Genomic DNA, 27,640 nt, shown 5'->3' on the forward strand with positions numbered 1-27,640 from the left:
ATTCCTCTAGAAACCCAAACTAGAAACTGGTTGCAGATTCAAAGCCTATAAGAATTTGAGCTACCAATAGGCCAATTTAGGTAAGACTTGTGCTTTGATATGAGCGTTAAAAGGGTTATCTTAAATTAAAAAATTGTTGGCAGCATATGGTAGGGAATTTTGTCTTTTTCAAATGGGGTATAATACAACAATCTATTCTAAAACATCTGCAAATATGAGTTGATTTTTGTTAATGTTGTGGCCTCTTCATTACAGGTTGTATAAAATGAGTGGCTATGGCCTGTTGTTTAAAAAGTGAGGAGATCCCATATTCACTTTCATTGGTTGTCCAACTTTTGCTTACATGGCACTGATCTTTTTGAGGGTATCAGTTTGCATTTTATTGGGCAACAATTCAACAACAACAGTATTGTCATTGATTTGACAGAAAATGATTGAATAAAGCGAATTAGGAAATATGTCTCAGAAATATGTCTATGAAATATTGCGTCATTCAATTATAGCGGCTACAGTTTAATTAGCTTTTACGAAACGCGTTTTTTCTGATCACCGTGCTGAAGTATCGGGCCAATTGAGTCGGCAGAATGGTAATAATAGTGTTTCGGTAAAAGTTAATTTTGAAAAGAATGTTTTCCGTGTTATTTCAAGTGTGGGAACACTATTGGGATATTGGGAATTTTTTATTTCTGCTACTTCTTGAAGTTTTGTAAATCTTAAGTTTTGATATTTTTATAAATAACGCTGACACACTGTTATACAGACCTGCCAATTACCTCTAATAACTTGCCCCAGCAAGTTGACTGCAATATTAGTTTATTTGCAGATGACACCTTGATATACCAACCCGTAAACTGCCATGCTGATAAACAACGATTTCAGGTAAACATTAATGCCCTGGAATCATGGGCTAACAAATGGAAAATGCTATTTAATGTGTCTAAGTGCTCCGTCATGGTTTTTAATGACAAGGATAACTCTCCCTTAGCTGAATACTTCCTAGACACTGAACAATTAGAAATAGTTAAAGAAACCAAATACCTAGGTGTTATCCTACAATCTAACCTGAAGTTTGACAAACATATAGACTCCAAAGCCAGAAGGGCGAGACAGCAGTTAGGAATGATGAAGCGTGTGCTATATGAAGCTCCTGAAAAGGCCAAACTCTTAGCATATACTAGTCTTTGCAGGCCACATATTGAGTATGCCTCCTCTGTGTGGGACCCTTCTACTAAGCTGCTACAACATGAACTTGAAATGGTGCAAAACAACGCACTACGTTTTATATGTAAACTGAAAGGAAGAGATAGCATCACCAAAGCTTTAGATACTTTAAATATGCAAACACTATGTGAAAGACGGAAGGTCAGTAGACATAATCTGCTAATGCGACTCCTCTCCTCTGACCAGAATCACAACTCATTAATTACCTCCTATGATGAATTAATGCAGGACCGAGTTAGTACGACTGTAACACGAGCTGCTGGAAGAGGCGATCCTCCTACTATATATGCAAGAACGTCTGTTTATCACAACAGCTTTTTACCAAAGACTGTTCGTGAATTTAAAAACTGTACATCACATCAACAATAAACAATTATTTGCTAATATGGCAATAAATTACAATATTATCTAGTGTTAACAACTGCTCAACATATGAGGCGTGCCGCTTGCCGCAACCGGCTCTAGTACGTTCTATGAAGAAGATGTAAGATGTAAGATGCCAACCCAAGAGTGGGGCAATGCGTGAGATTTGGTTTGGGGCAATTGATGTATCAATGATAGTATATATAAAATTGTTGAAATTGGTGCAAAAATCTCACGCATTTTCATTTTTTCTTTGGGCTGATTGCGTGAGTCTCAAGCCCAATGCGTGAGAGTTGGCAGGTATGCTGTTTTATAGGTGGATGCGGAAAAATTTGTTATATACAGTACGTAACTATTCCGCATTCACACAAAACATCAATGTTGATTTTGCTGATTTTATTCTATTTTGACATTGTTTAGTTTGTGGACTTTTGGTTAGCTTGTGGGGACTGATTGCATTATTACTGGTTCAGGTACTAGTGAAGGTATTAAGCTACTGTAAGCAATACTTAAATATTTACCAATTAAAGTTACTTCTTTATTTTATAAGTCAAACAATTAAAATGCAGAACTATCAAAATTCTAAAACAATAAAATTTATTGCAAAAGGTTAGATTTGTTAATGAAAGTTACGTCCTTACTCGAACGGTCGTCCAAGATGGTTTGCTCCGTCCTGCACGGCTGTAAGTATCGACAGTCAAACAAGAGTGGTGACAGTTGAGATAGTGGTGTCGAAGAGGCTCAGATGATAAAAGAGAATGAGGTTCTATAGGCGGGAGGGGGAGAGAAGCATCTCGGGAGGCGAGGGGAGAGCGCCTAAGCGGGCCCTCAGGAAAGAAAGAGAGAGAGCTCTACAGGCCATTGGGAGAGAGAGGCTGTCATTGGAGCTTTTTCTTTTATAGATGTCTGGCATGTGAGCTGGCTAACATGTGGCAGTAGTTTGCGTGTTAGAGTTCAATTTTTTATGTAAGGCGTGTGAAGATATCTTTTTGCATAAGTTTTCCGCTGATGCACAAGATTTAGACATATGGGATGGAGCTCGTGACTTACTCCTAATATCTTGGTCATGTTTGACAGCAGTGGCAGATCTGTATATGTGTACTCATTTGATTCGTCTCTAATGTCTTTCGTGACTTACTCCTATGCCACTCTTGACCTAAACAGCTATTAATTTAAACTTCTTTATTCCCAAATGGTTTTGGCTCAATCCTTTTAATCTTATCTAGTTTCCAACTGAACCTCTGCTTTACCTACTACCTTAACTCACAATCATATACTGCAGTCAAAACAATTGATAGCACTTTTAATTGTAAATCTAGCCTGTAGGCCTATGCTGTTTTATCGGTCACTGTTAAAACTTCAGCCCTCGTGTTAAGCACAAAATCCACCTCAATACCATTTACCTTTAGCGTTCTTACTATCTTATCATCTATTCATCTAACACCAGATGAAAAAACCTCACACTCCTACTATGATGACGGAAATACCGTAAAACCTCTAATTGAGTGCCATGACGCTCTATTTTCAACCCTTCGTCTATGGTGGCGGTCAATTGGAGGCGGCGTTCAAATAGAGACTGGCGGTGTATTTTTCACATGGCTCGGCAGAATTTTTAGAAGGCAAATTTAGCACTATTACAGGAGAAACGAATGTCACCTATATTTTGCTCTTTTTTGGTAGAGCGATATTAAACCTTTTGGATGCAATAAATCTGCTAACTTGTCAAAGCTCTCTTAATAAATGTGCATCGAGAAACATCTCTATTAGTTGATATCTATTGCTTGCAATTGACCTGCGATGATATTATAGCCTGTGTTTTTCTTAGCAATTTGCCTGAGTTTTCAATTTTTATTTCATTCTAAATTTGAAAACATATTTTTATTTTATACTTTTATTTGACATTATTGAATAAAAGCTCATTGCTATGACGTCTTACAGTGCCTCGCGTTGCGTGTTCACAACTCGAGTTGTGAACACGCAACGCGACTTTGTAAAAATATGGTGCAATATACTAGTATTATGGTAGCATTACCGTAGATCTGGTTATATTTACAATAGTACATCAATAGGATCCCATTAGCTAATAGAAATTAAACTATGTATGTATGTACTGTAAAACTAACGCTAATGGCGAATTATAGTGTGCCGAGTTTGCAATTGAGTTGTACAACTCGAGCTATATTTACCAACTCGAGTTTGTAAATATAACTCGAGTTGTACAACTCGAGTTACACAACTCGAGTTCATCAAAAATCCAGGCCGAGTTCATTCAACAGCAACTCGAGTTCAACAACTCGGCTTGAGAACATGGAACGAAAAGCACTGTGAGGCGCCATACTAAACAACTCATCCTTTCATTTTCTCTAGCTGCCTACCGGTATATTTTCTATATGGAATTTTTTTGGTGCATCATCAAACGCCGTTGAAACAATTTCTATGTTCATTTTCGGTATTCATTCATTTTCTTGTCAGGTTCTAGAGATATAACTCTTTTTTCATTTGAAAAAGAAGTGGCCCAGTTCCCACACAGATTGTTTTTTAGTTTGCTTCTTACATTCTACAATTGTTTTTGTCTCGTTATATTTATAGAAATAAATATGCGCCAATATATATAATATAAATGTGTATATATATTTAAACTGTTATTATTAAATTCCTGTGAATGTTCTGTAAATGAGACACCCCAATTACTCTGCTTTTTTTACAAACCCGTCTTAGTTTTGTGTAACACAACTCGAGTTCATCAAAAACCCAACTTGAGTTGTACAACTCAAGTTGCGAACATGCAACGCGAGACACTGTAAGGCGCCATACATTGCACTCTTTGATATGTTTGCTACAATTTGCAACCAAAACTAGCTTTTTGTGTGCAAAGAAGTGCAGTTATGAGCATCGATCCATCGTAAGCTGTGTTAAGATAGCTGCAAGGGCGCTATTATTAAATAACAGGCTATAAATCTGCATATTTATAAATTATACAATAATAATCTATCAAATGATACAAATATTTATATTTATGAACAAGGTACATAAACTAATCATACTTATATTACATGCAGAAACAAAAATTAACGCTTTTAACACAAAACTATTTTTATCGTTTGCTCGGATAGCTGCGTTCTGATTGTTGCTTTTGAAGGAACAAACATCCTTTAGTTGTCCAACACCTTCCACAATATCTTCTGACCTCAACTCTTCTTTTGCACTGCTGAACTAGTCGATATTAATGTCCAAACAAATTTTTAGCATAACTTTAATGCATCATTGCAATTAGCACGAACGCAACGCGTAACATTTTGCTTAGTAAACATAACCTTTGGTCCAAAACCTTTGGTCCTTCGAAGTATTAGGACCGCGTTAAACAATAAACTACTATTAGCCTGAGACAGTAGTTATTTCTATGGCATTGCTTTCAAAGTTCTATCTACCACCATTAATTTCAACTGTAAATGTACTTGGAAGTAGCATGACCGCGTTAAAGAACCACTATTAGCTTGAGACAGTAATTATTTCTATAGCGTTACTCGGAAAGTTCATCTACCATCGTTTTTTAAATTTAGGCTTCGTTAAAGTGGAAAGACCGCATTAAACAGAGAACTACTATTAGCCTGAGACCGTTATTGATTATTTCTATGGTTTCGCTTTCAAAGGTTTCAACGAAGAAAAATGAAAAGCTTTGAAATTGGATAACGAGAAAACTAATTATTATTGATATAAACGATTCATTATTAATATGATTTTATGGACACTTTTCTATTGATCAGTTGATATTCTGGGCTTGTAAAGATCAAATGTCAAAGTGGTGGTCAAATGGAGGTGGTGTTCAATTGGAGAGTGGCGCTCTATTTTTCAACTCTTTTCTCAGGGTGGCGGTCAATTGGAGGCGGCGTTCAATTAGAGGTTTTATGGTATGTGCAGTCCTGTCTCTTCTACCTGAATCTTTGTTTATACCTCTATCACTTTCACTACTGCTAATTCTCTCATAGCGGTACCTGTTAAGATCTTGTTTCCGAGAGTCTTCAGAACCATTCCTAGCACAGCCATTACTAGTATGACCTTTCCTATTGCAAGCAAAACACCGTGCAGAAAGACAATCATGAAGCGGGTGCTGCTGACAACTACAGTTTTAACATTTATTACTCCTAGGTGAAAGTTCACTCATATATCTAGTACGCCAATTATCCCTATCGGCCCTAGAAGACCGATTAAAGTTTGCATATCTAGACATATCCATGTCTAGATATAGAAATCTATCTATATCTAGATATTCATGTCTAGTTGACTCATGGTCTAAAGATCTACACCCAACCTTGGTGTACCTATTCTTAGACCTACGATCATAATATTCCTTGCATTCCTTCTGTGAATTTCTATGAACTTCTGCACCTTCACTTCTGAAACACTGGTACCACTGGCTTTAACCTTAGCATCTTTTAATACAGCGTCTGCATCATGAGCAAGTCATCTAGATCTGATGGGATTAGATAACCTTGCCCAATCTAAATCTTTTTCCATTGACTCTCTAAATCCATTGACAGCTATCACATGGACAAAGTCTTTCTTGCTATCATCTTTACCAAAATTTGAATTCTTTTTTAGTTTCTTAACTCTCAACATATAATCATTTTTGCCATATGCTTGGGGAAAATTAACAAATTTCATAATCCAATGGTACACATTCCTTTACCCACCATAAATCCGTCGCAGGTGTTCCATGGTCTGCTCATATGTAGAATCATGTGATTCTAAACTAAATCCTACAGATTGTAAAGCCTCACATTGATCCATGCATATATCATTTAATAACGCAAGAAATTTGATGGTCCTGACTTCCTCAGTTTTAGCCATTTGCAGAGTTGTAAGTTCTACACCTAAACCAAAGTATGTTACCCAAGACAAGAACTGGCTCCATCGCTAGGGTCAATAACTAACCTAGGGAAATATTTAACATTGAACCTGAAATGCAGCCATCATTAAAAATATTGAAAGCCCCTCTGCTACGATCTCCACACAAAAGTCACCAGAATATGCCTTTGCTTTTCCTGAAACGAATAAGTAACTAATTTCTGTAACACGAATCATGGAATCCTTGTCTTTACACCACTTTCGAGCAACCACATGGCAATTCGAGTACTAAACACTGTCACTGAGTCAACTCTCTCTCACAAACCAAGTTTACCTACAACACCATGTTTTATAATCACACGCCATGTCTTCCTTAGCTGTAAGCAGGAAGAAGAGTACTCTTCAACACACTCTCGTATAAATATACTCGGGACCTCAAGCTGAAAAAGCTACATACCGTAAAGACTTTATTTGAACGCCAGGGTGGTCTATTTTTCAACCCTTTTTTATGATGGCATTTAATTTGAGGTGGCTTTCAATAAAAGGGTGGCATACAATTTTTTAGCTAGTTGCTCAGGATTTTGAATAGTTAAATTTCATTTATGAACAATGAATGATAATATAACATCCATCATAAAATTTTCCAACACAAATAATTTAACGAATAACGAATGATAAAATAACAACTAACATATAATTATAAAATAAGAAATATGATGCAAGACAAGTAACATGATGATAACTGGTAAGTAATAAAATATTTACGGTTGAAAATCAAATGTTAACAGCAAACAGCCCTCGTCATTCTCTAGAACTTGCTCATCAGCGTCAAATAGTTGAATTTCAATTTTATTGGTAATGCCAGTATTAGCCTGCGCTAGCTGGAGATTTGGGTTCAGTCTTGATCGGACCGTGTGACCTGAACCGATGAATCTTGTTATTCTCAGAGCCGTCTAAGCGTCGGTCAGCCTTCATCCTTTGAACGACTTGACGATTAGCATCCACTAGTTCGTGCAGGTTTGACTGTTCTGCCAAAGTTAACATGTACGTTTTTGTAGTGCTCTGAGGAAGTTCAACGCACAACTATGCGGTAGGAGCGTTTTAATTGAATACCATTGCCTAAATGTAGTAGGCTCAAACTATTAATACGCAGGGTCCAGTTGTGTTTATTCACATGCTTGATTCATGATCAATGCATAAAGGGTGGCATTCTATTTTTCAAGCCTTCTTCTATAGTGGTGTTCAAATAGAGGTGCCCTTCAAATAACCGTGGCATTCAAATAAAGGTGGCTTTCAAATACAGGTTTTACAGTATTATAGATCCTATAGGACTGTGTAAAAGGCTTTGTTTCCGAAAGCCAATCTGGTGTCCTTAGCCCAAGTTTCTGAAACATAGTCCGGCACGCAAGAAACGCATGCATATACAACAATGAGAATCAAACCCTTTGAAGGAGAACTGTGTTCATACAGACAAATAAAAACACTGTTAGGAGAAGCTTGTTAAAAATCACTTCATATTTCAAGCGACTTATTTGCTCAAATTGGAAATTTTGAATGGCGAGGTAATTGTAAGCGTCATAATAAGGATTTTAGTTGAATATCTGTAAGCTCAAAGTTTTTGATTATTCACTTCACTCAAGTCTTTATTATGTCAATATCAGTACTGCAACTTATTTGGTTTTACTGTAATGTTGTGCTAAAAGGTTTGGTATTGAAATAAAAGCATACGGTTTGTGAGACAATATTTGGTTATTAATTCTAGTTATTAATTATAATTAGTTCTACGAGCCGTCTAGTGCTCAGCACAGCCAAGAGCCACAGTACGGCTTTAGGAGGCTTTGATCAAAACATTTCGGAGTAATTTGATCATATTATTGATTATATAATCGTGTCTGCACTTGAACAAAAAGAATAAAATAGCATATATTTTCACAGCTTAGTTTCACAAAAACTTAATTTTTTTATTGCAATTTCTTTTTTGCCGTGACCAGTCATGCCAGAGGCATTACAGCTACGGAGGTTTCACAAATTCAGTAGATTTCAGATGATTATCTATTAAGTATTACTGAGATTGATTATTTTATTTTTAGATGTAATAATAATGCCGTAAGCTATAATAGTATTGATCTTGTCCGACTCGGAACATGCTCACTGTAGTAGTGAAAATGGCAGAAAAAGTGTAGGAGCTCAATTTACATCACATTGTAGCCTTTTTGTGGCATTAGCTGATGTATAATTTTATGCTGATTACATGTTATCAAAATCTTTTTCGTAGACCATTTGGTTCATAAGTTATGACACTTCTTATGCGCTCTTGTCAAATACTAGGTTTTACGAATATTTGATTATGTCCCAGTTAAAAAATTAATTTGTTAGCAAAAGAGTAACGAAATGTCGACTTTAGAAACATTGCAACTTTTTAAAATGAGTGCTTCAAATTAACATTAGTAACGTTGTTGTTAATAGTAACACTATTAACCTCAGTAATATTGCTGTTAATAGTAACACTATTAACCTCAGTAACATTGTTGTTAACAGTAACACTATTAACCTCAGTAACATTGTTGTTAACAGTCTGGCTAAGGACTTTTAGATTGAGTGATTCCACACAACAGCTGGATAATAAAATTAAAATAACCTTTCTGACATGAAGACAGTTAACAGTTAACTTCCATTCATGTCTAATTGTGCTGTAGTGATTGCTTAGATATGGCTACACGTTGAACGCGGTCGCCACAATGATTTTAAAAACAGTGTAGCGTGGCACCTATTACAACAACTTCTGTACATGTGTAAAAGTTTATTAGTTGCTAAGATTGAGTTACTGGTAAATTACAGTGATCGCCAAGCTAGGCCCATCAACATCGTCTAATCCATCGTTTTTTTTGGTGTCATCAAGCTGTTTGCACATGCGCTCGTCCTCAAAAAAGCCGCCATAGTTGTAGAAAACGATTGTCATTCTTTTATTTAATAATATTTCTTGATGTTGTTTTGATACTATAATAAAAAAATGCAAACAAAAGCATCGTTTTCAAAAATTCATTGCAGAAGCTTCGTGTTTTTGACGATTAAAGTCGTGTACAAAGATGGTCGGCAGCGATAGAATGACGTCACGAAAAAAACGAAGGATAAACATAAAATATAATGTGCTCATAAAATAGCTCGTAGACTTTAGTGTGATGGTACTTGTTGTATCTTTAGAAAGTACGGTAATAGGAGCTAGAGAGAGCGTTTGCAGTTTGAATGTTCGTTTATTGCTGGCTAACTATATAATGCCCTTGTTTACTAGCAAGACATAATTCATCACACCTGACCTTGTGGTCACTGCTGTCAGACTGCAGGTGCTGACAATAATAACTATTGCTAGAATACAACAACCCTTCCTATCTCATAAACAAAACTGGTAACAGTCTGAGAAATCATAGCAGCAAATAAAGCAGAACTGAAAAGCAAATTAAGCAAAACTGATATTATATAATAGGTGTAATTCAAAACAATGTAAGTTAACTAGTCTACCACACACTAGACGCACTACATCTGGGCATTCAGTGTAGCGAGAGTAACCCCCACTGTATGACATTATGGAAAGAACACAAACCACACGACTAAGCTAAATATAAGGACCAACACCAGCTGACCTCAATGGGTAATCACAGGCCCATACCTTTCGGGTGGTGCCCTCACTCTAATGGGTCGGGATTCTACCACAACAGGTTCCTGCATTGCTGGAGACTGACTGACTTGCAAATCTCGAACAACTGGCTTTATATCAGAGATGATTCTTCGATATTCTGATCCCTCTTTTGATTTGACAACAACCTCTGAACCTTGTTTGCTTACAATTTGTTGCGACTCTGTTTGATAAGTTGGGCTTAGCTTATTCGCTTTAGACTGACGAACCAAAACCTCATCACCAACTTCAATTTGAACTTTTTCACTTTGCTTGTCGTTATACTCTCTGCTTTTTTCTTGAGCTATTGCTTGCCTGTCTCGTATTTCTCCATCTTTATCTTCTTTGCCTGTTCTTTCCAAACAGGGGAGTTTCGTTCTTAACTTCCTACCTAACATTAACTCGGCAGGTGAAACCCCTGTTATAGAATGAGGCGTAGACCGATAACTTATTAAGAACTTTCTCAACTCAGCTTTGTGATCTTTACCAGACAGATGAGCAATCTTAAGGGATTTCAACAAGCTTCTATTCTGTCGTTCAACCTCACCATTAGCAGCCGGCCACATTGGCGTTGTGGACATCCAGTAAACCCCATATTCTCTCAAAAAATCCTGGAACTCTCCACTAACAAACTGAGGACCATTATCTGTCCTTAAGCTCAACGGTATCCCCCATCGACAAAATGCAGTTTCAACAACCTCTATGACCTTCGGAGCAGCTGTTGACCTCAGAAATGCGACCTCAAAGTACCGACTATAATAATCTACTAGAACCAGCACACTTTCACCATTCGGCAAAGGACCCATCAGATCACAAGCTACATGGTCCCAAGGTTTATCAGGCATTTTTGTACTAGACATAGGCGGAGGTTTGCAGGGTGCGCTTACTAATTGACATTCGTAACATTTACTACAGAAATCCTCCACTTCCTTGTCCATTCCTGGCCACCACAACTTTGACCTTAGGAGCTGCTTGGTCTTGGTCATACCTTGATGACCCTCATGGGCCAACCCGATGGCCTGAGGTCTTAGTGATACTGGCATCACTATTCGGTTTCCCCTCATTACCACACAGTCAACCTCTGCTAACTCAACCATCACTGCCTTGTATGCAGGGAGACACCTCGACCACATACCGTCTAGCAGTGCTTGTTTTATGTGAGTCATCTCCTGGCATTTTATCGCCGCCTGTTTTACCTCATCAAACGACATAGCCTTGGGAACCGCTGACTTAGTAATCATCATAATATATTAATCAGCCACATTATCTACACGCCACACTTTTTTAGAACTGGCCGACAGCCTTGACAAGGGATCAGCAATATTCATAGAACCTGGTCTATAGACAACCACATAATCGAAAGCTTGCAACCTGAGCACCCATCTCTCAATCCTCGCAGATGGTTTAGAGTTTATACGGTTGAAGATAAACTCCAGCGGTTTATGATCAGTGACCAGATAGAACTTGATACCTATCAAATAAATAGCAAAATGTTCGCAGCCCCACACAATCGCCAATGACTCTTTCTCAGTTTGAGAGTATCTCCTTTCCACGTCAGATAAACTGCGATGGCCATAAGCTACGACCCTTTCGCACCCACCAATCATCTGACTCAAAATGGCACCTAAACCATATGGACTTGCATCGACTGTAACCGTAGTCTTTGCATTAGGATCAAAATATGCCAAAGTTTCACTTCTAGCCATCATGTCTTTGATTTTCACAAATGATGCCTGTTGCTCTTTGCCCCACCTAAATCTGTCTACCTTTGGTGTTTGACCACTGGGGCACTTTATAAGTCGATAGAGTGGTTCCGCATGAGTAGACAGGTCAGGAAGAAACTTGCCAACAAAATTCACCAGCCCTAGAAAGCTACGAAGCTCTGCCACATCTTTTGGCACTCTCGCTTCCACAATTGATTGAACTTTTTTATCACTAACCGACACACCCTTGTCAGAGATATCATAACCTACATACGAAATCTTGCTCATGCCAAATTTACATTTATCACCATTGAGAGTCAGGCCTAACTCACTCATATGCTTGAAAAACTCTCTCAGTCGAGTATCATGCTCTTCTCGACTAGATCCAAATACCACTATGTCGTCCGCATAATTCTGACAACCAGCCAATCCTGATATTGCTTTCTGGATTTGATATTGGTACAACTCTGATCCGGAAGCGACACCAAAGTTCAACCTCTTGCATCTGAATACACCAAAAGGAGTAACAAATGTAGTAATAACCCTGGAAGCCTCATCTAACTCGAGCTGATGATAACCCAACTTCAAATCAATCTTGCTAAAGAATCTGGCACCATTGAGATTGTATAGCAGCTCTTTGATTGTGGGAATAGGGTGGCGATCTCTGATTATCGCTTTGTTGGCTTGACGCATATCAACACATAAGCGAATGTCATTACCATCTTTGGGCACTGTGACTATTGGACTGACCCATGGTGTTGGCCCTTCCACCCTCTCAATTATATCAGATGCTAGAAGCTCATCCAACTTGGCCTTTGCCTTCAACCTGTGTCCAAATGGCATACGCCTCACCGGCTGAGCTACTGGCCTCACACCAGAATCAATATGCAACGCAACCTGCACATCTTTCAATCGACCAACCCCAGCAAAACACTCGGGAAACCGACTCAACCACGAATCCAAATCACCAGAAGCAGAACCAGATGAAGCAACATTAACCTCCCCCTTAGTCGGCCCTACTCTCAGCACATCCAAACGCTCAGATGTATGTCTACCTAGTAGTGTGGTAGCAGTACCATTAAAAATATAAAAAGTAGCATGCACACATTTACCATTGTCAGGTACAACAACATTAACATTAGTTTCACCAATTAAATCAATGCACCTCGATTTATTACCATAAGCAAAGAGTCGTTTATTTGTAGGCCTGATTTGGCACTTTAGAGTTTTAGCAGTGGCCTTGTCCAATAACTTACTCGACGCACCCGAGTCGACTAATACAGAAGATGCAATGTTGTTTATTCTTACCACTATCCGCGCCGATTTTGTAGGAGCTATATTGAACATACCATTATCCGTTGTTCCCTCATTATCTAGGAGATCGCTAACAGCGAACAGAGTAGCGACATCATCATCTGCAGCATCACTAACGGCTGCAGTTGCGCTTATATTACGATTGCTTTGTACGCCTTTACAGAATCTAGCACCACCAAAATGTCCCTTTTTGTGGCAGACATTACATGATCTTCCCCGTGCGGGACAGCTATCTGATGACGCAATGTGATCAGTAGCCTTACAACGGTAGCAAACTGTGTTCCTCGTTGCTTCAGGTCTTGCAGTCGTATTTCTCATATATTGTCGAGCTCGACTATTTAGAACCTTGTTCACTTCTTCCTGCTTTACTTCATTACCCAGCTCAGTGTTCTGTTGATTTATTGCCTCCTCTGTCTGCGCTATTGATACTATTTTAGTCAGTGTTAAGTCAGAGCCTTGTTCAAGGAGTTTTCTTCTCAATCGGCTAAAGGGCAGTTTCTCGATAATTTGGTCTCGAATTTCTATCTCTACATCTGTGTACTCACATGTCAAAGCTAACTGACGAAGCCTTGTGATGTAATTGACCACAGTCTCATCTTTTCTAATCTCTGTCCTTCTGAATACTGATCGTTCGTACGTTGTGTTAGTTTTAGCTTGAAAGTGACTGTCTATGGCCGACATTGCCTTTTTATAGCTATCATCACCTTCTCCATTCGGTAACACATCGAATATATCATGTACCTCTTCACCTGCCATATCTAGCAGTAATGCTTTCTTCTGGTCTGCTTTCGTGACGCCTCTAGCAGCTACAAAGTACTCGAAACCTCTCTTCCACCTTTTCCAACGAGACCCTACAGTCAACGGGTCTGAAGCTACTGGAAAGGCTTTGATATGGCTCGTGTTTGTATCCAATGCCATAGCCATGCTCACAATAGTATCTCAGAATTATATGCCAGCTAATTATCTCGTACTAGCCTCTCTCCTTCCAAAATTTACAAACTCGTCGCCATTGTTGTATCTTTAGAAAGTACGGTAATAGGAGCTAGAGAGAGCGTTTGCAGTTTGAATGTTCGTTTATTGCTGGCTAACTATATAATGCCCTTGTTTACTAGCAAGACATAATTCATCACACCTGACCTTGTGGTCACTGCTGTCAGACTGCAGGTGCTGACAATAATAACTATTGCTAGAATACAACAGTACTTACAACATCAACTCAGTCATATGAGCCAAATACTCGTAAAAGCCATTGGAGCACTGCTACTCCTTGGAGCAATGATTTTCAACCACTGTGCCCGCGGCACACTAGTGTGCCGTGAGAGATTGCCAGGTGTGCCGTGAGAAATTATCCAATATCACTTTTTTAAATTTAATTTTTACAAAACATTTATTAATCATTCTCTGTAAATATTACATTTTTGTATCTCATCGTCCGGTGTAATGTAAAGACGTCTTATCTATCTTATCTCATGTAATGTAAAGACTGGGAGGGTAATTTGCCGTAAAACGTTTATTTGAACGCCATGGCGTTTTGTTTTTTACCCTTCTTTTATGATGGCGTTTAACGAGAGATGATGTTCAATAAAAGGGTGGCATTCAATTTTTCAACTTGCTGCTCAACATTTTGGTAAGTTAAACTTCATTTAACGAAGCATTTAATGGTAATTTAATGGTAGCATAACCAACATAAAGTTATAATATAAGATAATTCAACGAACAACCAATTATAAAATATCAACCAACATGAAATTATACGACAAAAAATAGAATGCAAGACATATAATACAAAATAACATGGTGAATGGTGATTACTGGCATATAATGTCTAATGAGCAATTGAGCCTGAAAAATTTGCAGAATACTTTTGATGAACAAATGACTGTTGTATTGGAGCATTATAAGTTTGTTCATGAAAGAGCTCAAATATGTGATCTGGTGCACAGAGACATTCATTGGGAATTATTTGAAATAGGATGTTAGTCAAACATACAGACTTTAGACACATCTGTAGCCACATCCTATTTAGAGTTTTTGTTTTCATAAAACCCAAGTTATTATGAATGATTAGTAATATTACTAAAAATGCAAGGTTATTTAGAAATAAATAATTATTAGGTAGAAATATTTTTACTATAGGTCCTTGCTACTCAGCCATTGTTAAATTTCTGGTATTAGTTTTTCTCTCTCACACCTGGACAATAGACATCTAGCTGAAGTTGTCTCTCATGACAGGTGCTAGGACGACCGATTGTGCAAAAAAATATTTGTCTAGTTATCAATCATTTGCATTGAACTCTTTTGCTGAAGTCTCCAAACCTCTTGATATAACTTCTTGATCAATTAAGGTTCCGACTGGTGACATTGAACCTTTGCTATAGCTTCTGATACGAACCTTTGCTATAGCTTCTGGTGTGCACTTTTCACATTTTGGTATGCACTCTTTTTCTGCTGATCTTCAGAATTTTAGCCGCAAGCTTCACTTTTAGAGCTCGCAAGTGTCAACCGCACCCACACTACCCACCATAGAAATAACTTTTCCTCTATTTCATGTTATTTCACGCTACAGCTAGGTTTTAGAACTTCTTTGTTTATTGGAAGAAGTTTTGCACATAAAGCTGTTTGTTATTTTTTAATGGATACTCATACAGTCATACTTCAACTTACGAGCTTAATGCGTTCCGAGACTGAGCTCGTATGTCAATTTACTCGCATGTTGGTGCAATTTATTTATATATAGAACAATTAAATATATATTGATTGGTTTCCATACTCTGAAAAAAGCAAATAAAACACTCAAAACAAGATATTGTAACAGAAAGAACATGTTGGTTATTGTCCTTACGTACTACATGCTTTCAAAAAGCAACAAATAAAAAATAATGCAAGGAAATGTGATTAATTAAAATGTAAAATTAAATACATACAAAAGCAGTTAACACTCGCATTTGCCAGGGAGGGAGATATAAGTTATCCTTCGTTACAACAGTTGACTTTGATAAATTTGGATTTTATCAAAGTGTTAAAAGACAAACTTAGAAGCAAACCTAAAAGCAAACTTTCATTTTCAACTAAACGTAATTAAAATTTCTTCGGCGTTCATAGTTTGAAGTTTCTCGCTGGTTAGCGAGAAAGTTTTCCTTTCTTTTTTGCTTTCACGACTAGCCGGCCGTTTTAAGATAAACCTATCTAAGGACGTTTGCCTTTGTGGCCCTTGCAACATGTTGCGATTAGGACGAACACAGATGTCGTCACAAATGGTTAATGCACGACCACTAGCCATCTTGTCCGATTGTCTATTAAACAGTTTGGATAGATAGCGCCGGCCTTTTCACATAGCATCGTTTCAGTTACGCTGTCACCGGCCAATTGTTTGTCTAATGCCATCAGCAGTCGTGAAGATCGCTGCGCCGTTTAGAAACTATGGTTAGTCCTTTTGCGAACTAAATGCCCTGAATATAATCTTTTTGTTTGATAATTATGAATGTATTTCTGTCATATTGCCGAGCTAGCTCAATCACGCATACACATTTCGCATATTTTTTAATATTTTTAATATCAATTGTTATCATTTGCTTAGTCTCTGCATTATCTTTCATTTTACTGACAAACTTTTGGTCTACGCGCAGTACTTTTAATTCACATAATTCTGCAGTGGAAATCGCGCACAAAAACACGGTACAAAAGTATAACCTGAGCAGTTGGAAAGTACAGAGTGATTCTGTTCTCATAAAACACTTCTGGCATACTTTACAACTGACTCAAGTGCTCGTATCTCAAACATGGCTCGTATGTTAGTGCTAAAACTTGCTTGAAAGCTGGCTCGTATCTCAAGTTTCTCGAACGTTGGAGCACTCGTAAGTTGAAGTATTACTGTATTTGCAATTCTACATACATTTTACACGTAAAATATATATCAGAACCAGTCTTTATTTTTGAGTGAATAGGATGTAATCATGTACATTTTGCAAGGTCAAGCGTTATCTTACTATCATACCAATTTTTTAGCCCAAATTGTAATAATAATACTTGACTCTACATTCGAAGTAATTTGCAACATAAAAATTTCAAAGTTCCATAATACAATTTGTGAAAGAAATAGAACTGAGCTAACTTTAAACTAACCAAAGTTTAGTTTACACAACACTAACTCGGAGTTGAGTTCGTTACCATGCTTATCAGCATTTTTAGCTTTGAATCTACACATTGTCTACAATTCTATTAGTATAGCTACAAGTCTACTCACATGTCTACAGGCCTACTCACATGTCTACAGGTCTACTCGCATGTCTACAGGTCTATTGGCATGTCTACAGGTCTACTCGCATTTCTACAAGTCTATTGGCATGTCTACAAGTCTTTTTGACATGTCTACAGGTCTACTGTCATGTCTACAGGTCTACTCGCATTTCTACAGGTCTACTCGCATTTCTACAGGTCTACTAGCATGTCTACAGGTCTACTGACATGTCTACAGGTCTACTCGCATGTCTACAGGTCTACTCGCATTTCTACAAGTCTATTCGCATGCCTACAGGTCTGCTGACATGTCTACAGGTCTACTGACATGTCTACAGGTCTACTGACATGTCTACAGGTCTACTCGCATGCCTACAGGTCTACTCGCATGTCTACAGGTCTACTCGCATGTCTACAGGTCTACTGACATGTCTACAGGTCTACTGGCATGTCTACAAGTCTACTGGCCAACATGTCTACAAGTCTACTGGCCAACAGGTCTACAAGTCTATTGGCATGTCTCTAAAATAACAACTTTTGTATGTAGTAGAAATGGATGGAATAGGCTCAAAGAATGAGTGAAAAGGTTCAAGAATATTACTGTGTGCATCTAATAGGTTGCTAAAATATTGCTATACGCCTCTACAGGTAATTTTACTTCTATATGTTTTACAGGTAATGTCTCTACGTCATTGCATCTTTTATCAGACCCAAAAAATTGTGAACCTTTCCCGGCATCTTCCACGCGCTGCAGTGCTGCGTCACAAACTAGTAAGGAGAGCCCTTGCCCAATTTTCTGCTTGCAGCAAGACAGAAGACAGCCATGTTGAAACCGGAGAAGCTGAGGTAAACTTACAGACCTCCAGCTATTGTTTTTTAATGGGAATGCTAATAATGTTTTAAGGATTTCGTACTATTATTCACCTGCAAATGCGAATTGGGGTTTATGAGTCGTCTCTTTGGACAACTCCTGGTTTTTCAGTGAATTTTTACTAGAATTCTTTGTTATGTAGTGTACTTTACCTGAAAGGTTGGAATTATAGCATGGCAACTGGTCCCATATACCTTTGTGGGCGATCGTTGTATTTCAAAGGCCAACATTTCTTATTTCAAACATTTTACAAGAGTATATATATATATATAAATATATATATATATATGCATGCTACTTGCAAACAAATTTGGCTACACGGCTTCAAACAGCCAGCAATTTATATGTGTACAAAATTAATCTCAATTATAATATATGTATACGTTCTATAAACTTCACCGATTTATAAAACATTTCAGATAATTTTTCAGTAACTAAATATATTACCATATTTCTTTCCAATTTATGTCATGAACTTACCGTAATTATGTACTTACCGCAGCAGAGGCTGTGCATGTTTGTAAGAGCCAGTGTTACACAAACACTCTCTTGGATATTGGCTGAGCATGTCTGAGTCCATTAACTAGGAACCTTCCATGACTTTAATGTTGGATGTCATTCCTGTCAGCATGAAAGCGCTTTACTGGCAATTTAACCCCAGCCCTGTTGTTTAGAGGTCAGGAGTTCTAGAGCTCTAGGCCACTGCTGCTCCCACAGCCCTCATATCTCATACATGATAGAGGTATGGTAGATGGTATAGTAGATATGGCTTAAAGGGTCTCGCAACCCCAACAGACATTTTGATGATGTAAGTTAGACTAGTATAAGAATGAGCTGATTTACTAGTCTACATGTCTGACCATCAATGTTCAGATCCCTGTCTATAACTGTCAAGATTAAATGGCACATTCAGCCCTTATTTGTAATGATGATGGGATATGCACTCAGTAAGCTGGTAGCTTTTCGTGAACAGAAAATTAAGCATTTAAGTATAATAACACTAGCGAAGCTTATCTAATAAATATTTATAATATGCAACTCAGTGGCTCATTTATAAGTTCCTTTCTTGTAAATTCTACAAATGAAAAAATTTAAATATATGTATTTTATACATATATAATATAAATAATTATTTATATTATATAAATACTGTAGTACTTCTAATTGAACGCCATGTCGCTCTATTTTTTTACCCTTCTGTTGTGGCGTTCAAATAGAGGCTGGCGTTGTATATTTCAACTGACTGGTCCGAATTTTTGAAAGATAAATTTAGCCCTTGCACGGGTGAAGCGAATGTCGCCTATTATAGTTTGCCCTCTCTTTCTGGTGGAGCGGTATTAAATCTTTTGGATGCAATAAATCTGCTGACTTATCTTCAACTTGTCAAAGATCTCGTAATAAGTTCGCATTGGGAAACTGAGAAATATCTCTACTAGTTGATATCTAATTGCGTGCAATTAACCTCCGATGATGTAATAGCCTGTTTACTGTTTTGCGATTTGTTAGAAAGTTCAATTTTTATTTCATTTTAAATATGAAGACTTTATTTTTATGTGTATTCAACGTTGTTACATAAAAGCTCATTGTGCTCATTGTGCTCATTGATATGTTTGCAGTCTGCAGCCAAAACTAGCTTTTTATGTGCAATAGAAGAGTTACGAGTGTCAATTCATTGTGAGATCAAATCGCTACATTGATGCTATCATATAATATGCTATAAATCTGCAAATTTACAAATTATATAATGATATTGCTACAAATATATATCCTGAACAAGTGACATAAACGAACCATACTTATAATACATGCAGAAACAAAAATTAACATTTTTAAAACATAAATATTGGCGTCATCTGCTCGTTGTACAATATATTCCACAATGTTTTTTTAAATTTTTTCTGCATTGCTGAACTGGTCGATAGTAGCGCTCGAACAATTTTTTTGCTGCGCAAAACTTATGCATTGCATTTAGCACAAATGCAACGCGTAAGTATTTTTCTCGCTAAACGTAATCTTTGGCCTAAAACCAGTCGCTCATCTTCCATCTTAAATGTAAACCATTATTTTATATTTATGTACTTGTAAGTATCAAAACCGCGTTAAACAAGGAACTACTAGTAGCCTGAGACCGCTATGAATTATTCCTATGATGTTGCTTTCAAAGTTGTAACAGAAAAAAAATGAAAAGCTTTGGAGTTGGACATTGAGAGAATTAATTGTTATTGATGTAAGCGAATCCTTATTGATACGAATTTTGTGGACATTTTTCCACTGATCACTTGATATTATGAGCTTGTTAAGATCAAAGATTGTAATCTGTAAAATTGTCAAAGTGGTGGTCAAATGGAGGTAGCGTTCAATTAGAGGGTGGGGCTCTTCTTTTTAACCCTTCTCCCATAGTGGCGGTCAAATAGAGTTGGTGTTCAAATAGAGGTGGCGTTCAATTAGAGGTGGTGTTCAAATAGAGGTGGCGATCAATTAGTGCTTTTATGGTATATATAAAATATTTATATAAAATATGTAGTTAATGAAAAAATAGAATATTTTATGTGAACCCTATTAATCTCTGTTAATCTCTATTAATCTCTGTGAAACTTTTGCAGACTTTGTGGTTAGATCAATTACATGATGAAACTTAACCATTTTTTTGTGGTGTTATGTAATAGTTTTCCTTTTCATTACAGCTATCAGGTGAAATTACCGGTGTCTAATTGGCAGTAGCTGGAGTGTAAAGCCTGGTTCCCAAATACATCGCAAAGCACCTGCGACAGCACCGCAGGCTATTAGCGGTGAAATGGGAACATACGCGCCGGGTACCGCCGGTAGTAGCCGGCGGGGAGGCAACTGTTTAGCGCTGTTCAAATTTCGCAAAAGGCCGCAGGTAAAGTTTTCCCGAAATGCACTGTCACCATTATAGGAACGGCATGGCGAGTGAACATTTTATTTGATTACGCAATTATGTTTACGATATTATTAAGGATGTGGTCTTTGTGTCAACAGATGCCGCCGAGCCTTGCGTCGCAAGCATTTTGCTTCGCGTTACCGCCGGAGTCACGCAATCGATATGGGAACCAGGCTTAAAGCACTTCTATGCTTTCTTTGTTTGAAAAACTTCCTGCTTCTGGCAGCTTTCTTTCGCTAACATCGAGGAGTGATTGGTCTATCTCTGACAGCCATAACAAGTGATTGGTCTATCTCTGACAGCCATAACAAGTGATTGGTCTATCTCTGACAGCCATAATAAGGCATTAAAATCTCATTTTAAAAAGCTCATTTTCGTTGATTTTGGTTTTGTATCCGAATCAATCAATTCATCTTTTTCACGTAACTCTGCGAGGTTAGAGCATATGTATCTTCATTTTTAATTCACCGGGGATGGCTGATATACACTGATATACATGTGTGTAAATATAAGTAGTGTGTATCTGTATTAGAGATCTACATGTTTGTGTGTTAGATGTTTATATCGGATGAAGGTATGGGCTGTCGAACTCAGATTCCTAAATCAGATGTCTATATTGTATGTCTAAATCTATTCACTAAATCAAATGTTGGTATGAGGTGTTTGTTGTAGATGACTATATCAAATACGTTTGAATCATATGTTTGAATCATATGTTTGTATCGTATGTTTGCATCATATGTTTGTATCGTATGTTTGTATCGTATGTTTGTATCGTATGTTTGTATCGTATGTTTGTATCGTATGTTTGTATCATATGTTTGTATCGTATGTTTGTATCGTATGTTTGTATCGTATGTTTGTATCGTATGTTTGCATCATATGTTTGTATCGTTTGTTTGCATCATGTGTTTGTGTCATATGTTTGTATCGTATGTTTGTATCATATGTTTGTATCGTATGTTTGTATCGTATGTTTGTATCGTATGTTTGTATCGTATGTTTGCATCGTATGTTTGTATCGTATGTTTGTATCGTATGTTTGTATCATATACCTTAATCAAGGAAAGCGGACATATTAAGCCAATTGTTTTCACTTTTTCTAGACATCAAAGTTTATCCTGCAAAGAAAAAAAAATGTTTTACCCATTGGGTGCTATTTTCGCGAATCTGAAATGGCTCAGAATCGATGAAACGTTACGACCGGTGAATGAGCATAACATATTTACAATATATCTACAAAACTGAAATATATTTAGATTGCCTACGAAGCAGTTTTAGACAGTTAGAATGAGTATTTAATTGACTTATTTAATTTAATTATTTAATTGTAAAAGAAATGGATAACAGCAAAACAGCACCTTTTCAATCACGATGTTGCAAACGGCTTTTAAAAATTCATCAATTCTTTTCAAATTTAATGACAGCATTTTTAACCCGAGTTCCAACAAAGTATAAACCTTTATGAACCTCTATACAACTATGAAACTATATACATCTATGAAACTCTATACATCTATGAAACTCTATATTCTATACATCTATGAAATATTAAAAGGAAGCCCTATTTTGTTTGGCTATTGTTTTCCTCAGCCAAAGAAAAAACGATGTTTTGCAGAAGTTAATAATCCAAAACCGTTCGTTTCTATAAGAAAATGTTTGTTTCTGCATGGGGCTTTATGTCTAACTTTATTTAAGGTCTTTTAGTTTAAATTCTAAACCTTTCTTTGCAAGAGCTCATTGTCTTTGATTTTTAGTAAGTTCTGCTTGTGATAATCATATTTTGAGTGATACAAATTTATTTGTTAGTCGATCTTACGCTTTTCAGAGCTCAACTTTCGGTTTGTTCTATATTCAAGTTGTGTTATATAACTCTGCATTAAGTATTCTAGCTTTTTAAACTGCTTTCGCATTATCTTAACACTTCTAACAGCAAAATAAAATGATTAGTATTTATTAAATATGAAATAGAGCTCAGATAGTTGTATTGTTATTTGAAAAACAGGCTTTTTTTGTACTTGGCATAATCTGATTTGCTATAAGGGTTCTGATGATGTACCTTAATTTACACCAGATAGGCAATGTAATAACAGAGCAAAAGCCAGAAAAATGCCAGGTTTTTAGTGAAAAAAGTTTGGCGCCATAGCACTTGGTAGAATGAATAATGTGGCGATCAAAGGGTCAAGTCTAAAAAAGAAATGAAGTCAAACAAAAATATAACTTTAATTAAGAGCAGAAGAAAATCTGTCTGAGTCTAGAGGTTGAGAATAAAATATAAACTATCCTTTCATCTCTTTTCTCAATCTTAATGTACATGTACATCAAGATTGTATTAAATTTTATAACCTGTTTAGGTTCATGTATGTACTTTTAACGCTGTCACTTTCAATGCTGCCCATGCTATAACACTCCAGGTTCGTTAACACTATATCACCACATGTTGGAGTTATCCGCTCAACAATTATTCGTCAACTTTGTGCACCATAAACTAATGGCGTCGTCAAAGCAACGCGGGTATGTCGGAAAATATTGCAGCTGTCCAACTTTTACGATAGTTCACCGAGCATATGCGACAGCCGATGCAATGTGTACCGACAGCCGATGCAATGTGTACCGACAGCCGATGCAATGTGTACCGACAGCCGATGCAATGTGTACCACTGCGGAAACAGTGATTGGCTGCCGCCAATAACCTGATCTATATTTTCCTTCAATACAGTGTCGGAAGGACTAGTATTTCATCACCTCCACAAGAGTCACCTCCACGGGAGCATTGTATAATGAGATTGCTATGTAAACGGGTTTGTACCAGTGTCAATATTGTTATCACAGACGATCACCAAAGTATTGTGGGATTAACACTGACATACAGACATATAGTGTCAATTGGCCTTTATGGAAATGACTGGACGCAAATTAATATAACTGAGCAAATTAATATAACTGAGGCTCAAGTTACATAACATAAAATTACTGTAATCATGTGAAAGTGATGCACCCTAAACAAAGGGAATGTGATAAGAAAAAGGAGAGGAGTTGTCTACACACGAGTTGTCTACACAATATTACCGCAGTAACTCTACAGTCATTAAATTACAAGTCTAATTTTCTTCCTTTTTCAAGCGGCAAAGGGATGAGTTTGGCAATATTTCGGCATGGATTACGTTATTTACGTGTACTCTGTCTCTATGCTTCGTTAAATGCAAAATCCCTCTAATGTTATATATATATATATATATATAGCATAAATGTACTCGAAATGGATAATTTATATTGTAAGAGCGGGTTTGATATGAATTCAAGTTTTTATATCTGCTAGGCCAGTACAACAGTCAGATGAACAAATATTTTCTTTGCGGAATATTATAGTTTTTTTAATAGCTAATCATGACCTTTATGAAAGTCATGATTGGCATGATGAAATTTATGAACTTTGATCAGCGTATGATGAACATGACACAATTACATGGGAATTTACTGGTCCTTACTCTTTGAGAGATCACTCACTCTGATAGTTATCTGATCTTGCTGATAGCAGTAGCTTACTAGCCGTACGATACTGACTAATAAGGTTCAGTACCCACTGTATACACCATCCTTATTCATCCTAGCTTATTTCTCCTCATCAGTGTATGAATGAACACAGTGACATGGAGGTGAGTGGTGGAGAGGTTTTATAACATGGAGATGAGTGGTGGAGAGATTTTATAACATGGTGATGAGTGCTGGAGAGGTTTTATAACATGGAGATGAGTTGTGGAGAGGTTTTATAACATGGAGATGAGTGGTGGAGAGGTTTTATAACATGGAGATGAGTGGTGGAGAGGTTTTATAACATGGTGATGAGTGGTGGAGAGGTTTTATAATATGGAGATGAGTGCTGGAGAGGTTTTATAACATGGAGATGAGTGGTGGAGAGGTTTTATAACATGGAGATGAGTGGTGGAGAGGTTTTATAACATGGAGATGAGTGGTGGAGAGGTTTTATAACATGGAGATGACGGGCGGAGAGGTTTTATAACATGGAGATAAGTGGTGGAGAGGTTTTATAACATGGAGATGAGTGGTGGAGAGGTTTTATAACATGGAGTTGAGTGCTGGAGAGGTTTTATAACATGGAGATGACGGGTGGAGAGGTTTTATAACATGGAGATAAGTGGTGGAGAGGTTTTATAACATGGAGATGAGTGGTGGAGAGGTTTTATAACATTGAGATGAGTGGTGGAGAGGTTTTATAACATGGAGATAAGTGGTGGAGAGGTTTTATAACATGGAGATGAGTGATGGAGAGGTTTTATAATATGGAGATGAGTGCTGGAGAGGTTTTATAACATTGAGATGAGTGGTGGAGAGGTTTTATAACATGGAGATAAGTGGTGGAGAGGTTTTATAACATGGAGATGAGTGATGGAGAGGTTTTATAACATGGAGATGAGTGCTGGAGAGGTTTTATAACATGGAGATGAGTGGTGGAGAGGTTTTATAACATGGAGATGAGTGCTGGAGAGGTTTTATAACATGGAGATGAGTGGTGGAGAGGTTTTATAACATGGAGATGAGTGGTGGAGAGGTTTTATAATATGGAGATGAGTGATGGAGAGGTTTTATAACATTGAGATGAGTGATGGAGAGGTTTTATAACATTGAGATGAGTGGTGGAGAGGTTTTATAACATTGAGATGAGTGATGGAGAGGTTTTATAACATTGAGATGAGTGGTGGAGAGGTTTTATAACATTGAGATGAGTGATGGAGAGGTTTTATAACATTGAGATGAGTGGTGGAGAGGTTTTATAACATGGAGATGAGTGATGGAGAGGTTTTATAACATGGAGATGAGTGATGGAGAGGTTTTATAACATGGAGATGAGTGCTGGAGAGGTTCTCAGTTGTGATAGGTTGCTGGGCATGACCACGTAATTCCTAATAATCGATAATGAAATAAAACATTCATGGTAGAAGAGGGTAAAAACGCTGCCAGACAACTTGCAAAAGCTTGTCTGGTAATAAGAAGGCTATCCTGTACCTAACAAAGCTGCCTGCTTTTTTCAGCTGCATGGGTTATTGATAGATGTCAGTGCACGGCTATTGAGGCAGTGTTGTTGTTCGTTCAAAGTGCTAGGTTGACAAACTTGGCAGCTTTTGCTAAATTAATCATTGTGGTTGTTAGTGGAATTGCCATTGTATTTATATAGGAAGCGATGCGTAAGTTAGCAGACCTCCAGACAAATGTTGGTAAGATTGAGCAAGCTCTTTCTTCGCCACGTTTCCACGGTGCTGCAACAAAGTTGGAGGAAATGCAGAAGGTGGCAGAACACTTGCGAACACTCAAAATACAAGTGAGTGGAGAGTAAAAGTTACATGTAATTATGATGACTTGAAGAAGACTGTGTAAGTAGTTAGTTTAGGTTTCATCATTCTTTCTTCGTCCAAAGTTGATAGTAGTATTCTGAGAGCACCTAAAAAAAAAGGAATTCTTTAGCTCGTTTTGCAACAATGAAATTGAGAAGACTTACGGAAATGAGCCTATTTACTTTACTTATCCTCTTCAAGAATCTTCCTGTTAACTGCCTTTCTGGGAGTATCAATGGTTTGAACAGCTCATGTTGCTCTGGTGTGTTTTACTGGCAGGTTATGCAGCTTTCCCATTCCATTGATCGGTTTCCTGAGACACCAGACTAAGGAACAAACCTTTCTCTCACTTGATTTATCGTTAGCGAAGGTTTAGATTGTCCTTTCATTCACTGATTAGTAGGACTATTTCCTGTTTTATTTTCATTCAAATTTTGCAGCTTAACTTTGATCTGTTGGAAGTCTGTACAGTTCCACATTTGCTGCATTTGGGTTGCTTGCATCAGACAACTTGCTGTGGTTTGTCTTCAAGTGTTTCACCATACCTGTAGTAGTCAGAGGAACTGTAGTAGATTGTACCTGTAGTAGTCAGAGGAACTGTAGTAGATTGTACCTGTAGTAGTCAGAGGAACTGTAGTAGATTGTACCTTTAGTAGTCAGTGAAACTGTAGTAGATTGTACCTGTAGTAGTCAGAGGAACTGTAGTAGATTGTACCTGTAGTAGTCAGAGGAACTGTAGTAGAATGTACCATTAGTAGTCAGAAGAAATGTAGTAGATTGTACCTGTAGTAGTCAGAGGAACTGTAGTAGATTGTACCTTTAGTAGTCAGAAGAACTGTAGTAGATTGTACCTGTAGTAGTCAGGGGAACTGTAGTAGGTTGTACCTTTAGAAGTCAGCGGAACTGTAGTAGATTGTACCTGCAGTAGTCAGGGAACTGTAGTAGATTGTACTTTTAGTAGTCAGAGGAACTGTAGTAGATTGTACCTTTAGTAGTCAGAGGAACTGTAGTAGATTGTACCTTTAGTAATCAGAGAGACTGTAGTAGATTGTACCTGTAGCAGTCAGGGGAACTGTAGTAGAATGTACCTGTAGTAGTCAGAGGAACTGTAGTAGATTGTACCTGTAGTAGTCAGAGGAACTGTAGTAGATTGTACCTTTAGTA

General features: G+C 37.4%; 2 protein-coding genes across 3 annotated transcripts in view; one reads left to right on the forward strand and one right to left on the reverse strand.

The window, feature by feature from the left end:
- The first annotated feature begins 532 nt into the window (after positions 1–532).
- LOC137398509 (folylpolyglutamate synthase, mitochondrial-like) overlaps positions 533–27,640 on the forward strand; it is a 61,793-nt gene continuing 34,685 nt past the window's right edge. Inside the window, exons 1-3 of one of the 2 annotated variants that reach the window (XM_068084627.1) lie at positions 533–587; positions 18,028–18,198; positions 26,320–26,463. In XM_068084627.1, the coding sequence (XP_067940728.1) occupies positions 585–587; positions 18,028–18,198; positions 26,320–26,463 (318 nt within the window). In that variant the 5' untranslated portion in view covers positions 533–584. Of the gene's footprint in view, positions 588–17,883; positions 17,939–18,027; positions 18,199–26,319; positions 26,464–27,640 lie in introns of those variants that run through there. The other variant, XM_068084625.1, reaches the window with a different exon arrangement.
- Positions 7,297–14,040, reverse strand: LOC137398780 (uncharacterized). Its single transcript, XM_068084959.1, is given in 5 exon segments — positions 7,297–7,457; positions 9,946–9,998; positions 10,094–11,008; positions 11,060–11,570; positions 12,750–14,040. Coding segments are annotated over 5 exon segments (2,931 nt in total).

The sequence above is a fragment of the Watersipora subatra genome, chromosome 6 (genome assembly GCF_963576615.1).
Source record: "Watersipora subatra chromosome 6, tzWatSuba1.1, whole genome shotgun sequence".
Lineage (NCBI taxonomy): Eukaryota > Metazoa > Bryozoa > Gymnolaemata > Cheilostomatida > Watersiporidae > Watersipora > Watersipora subatra.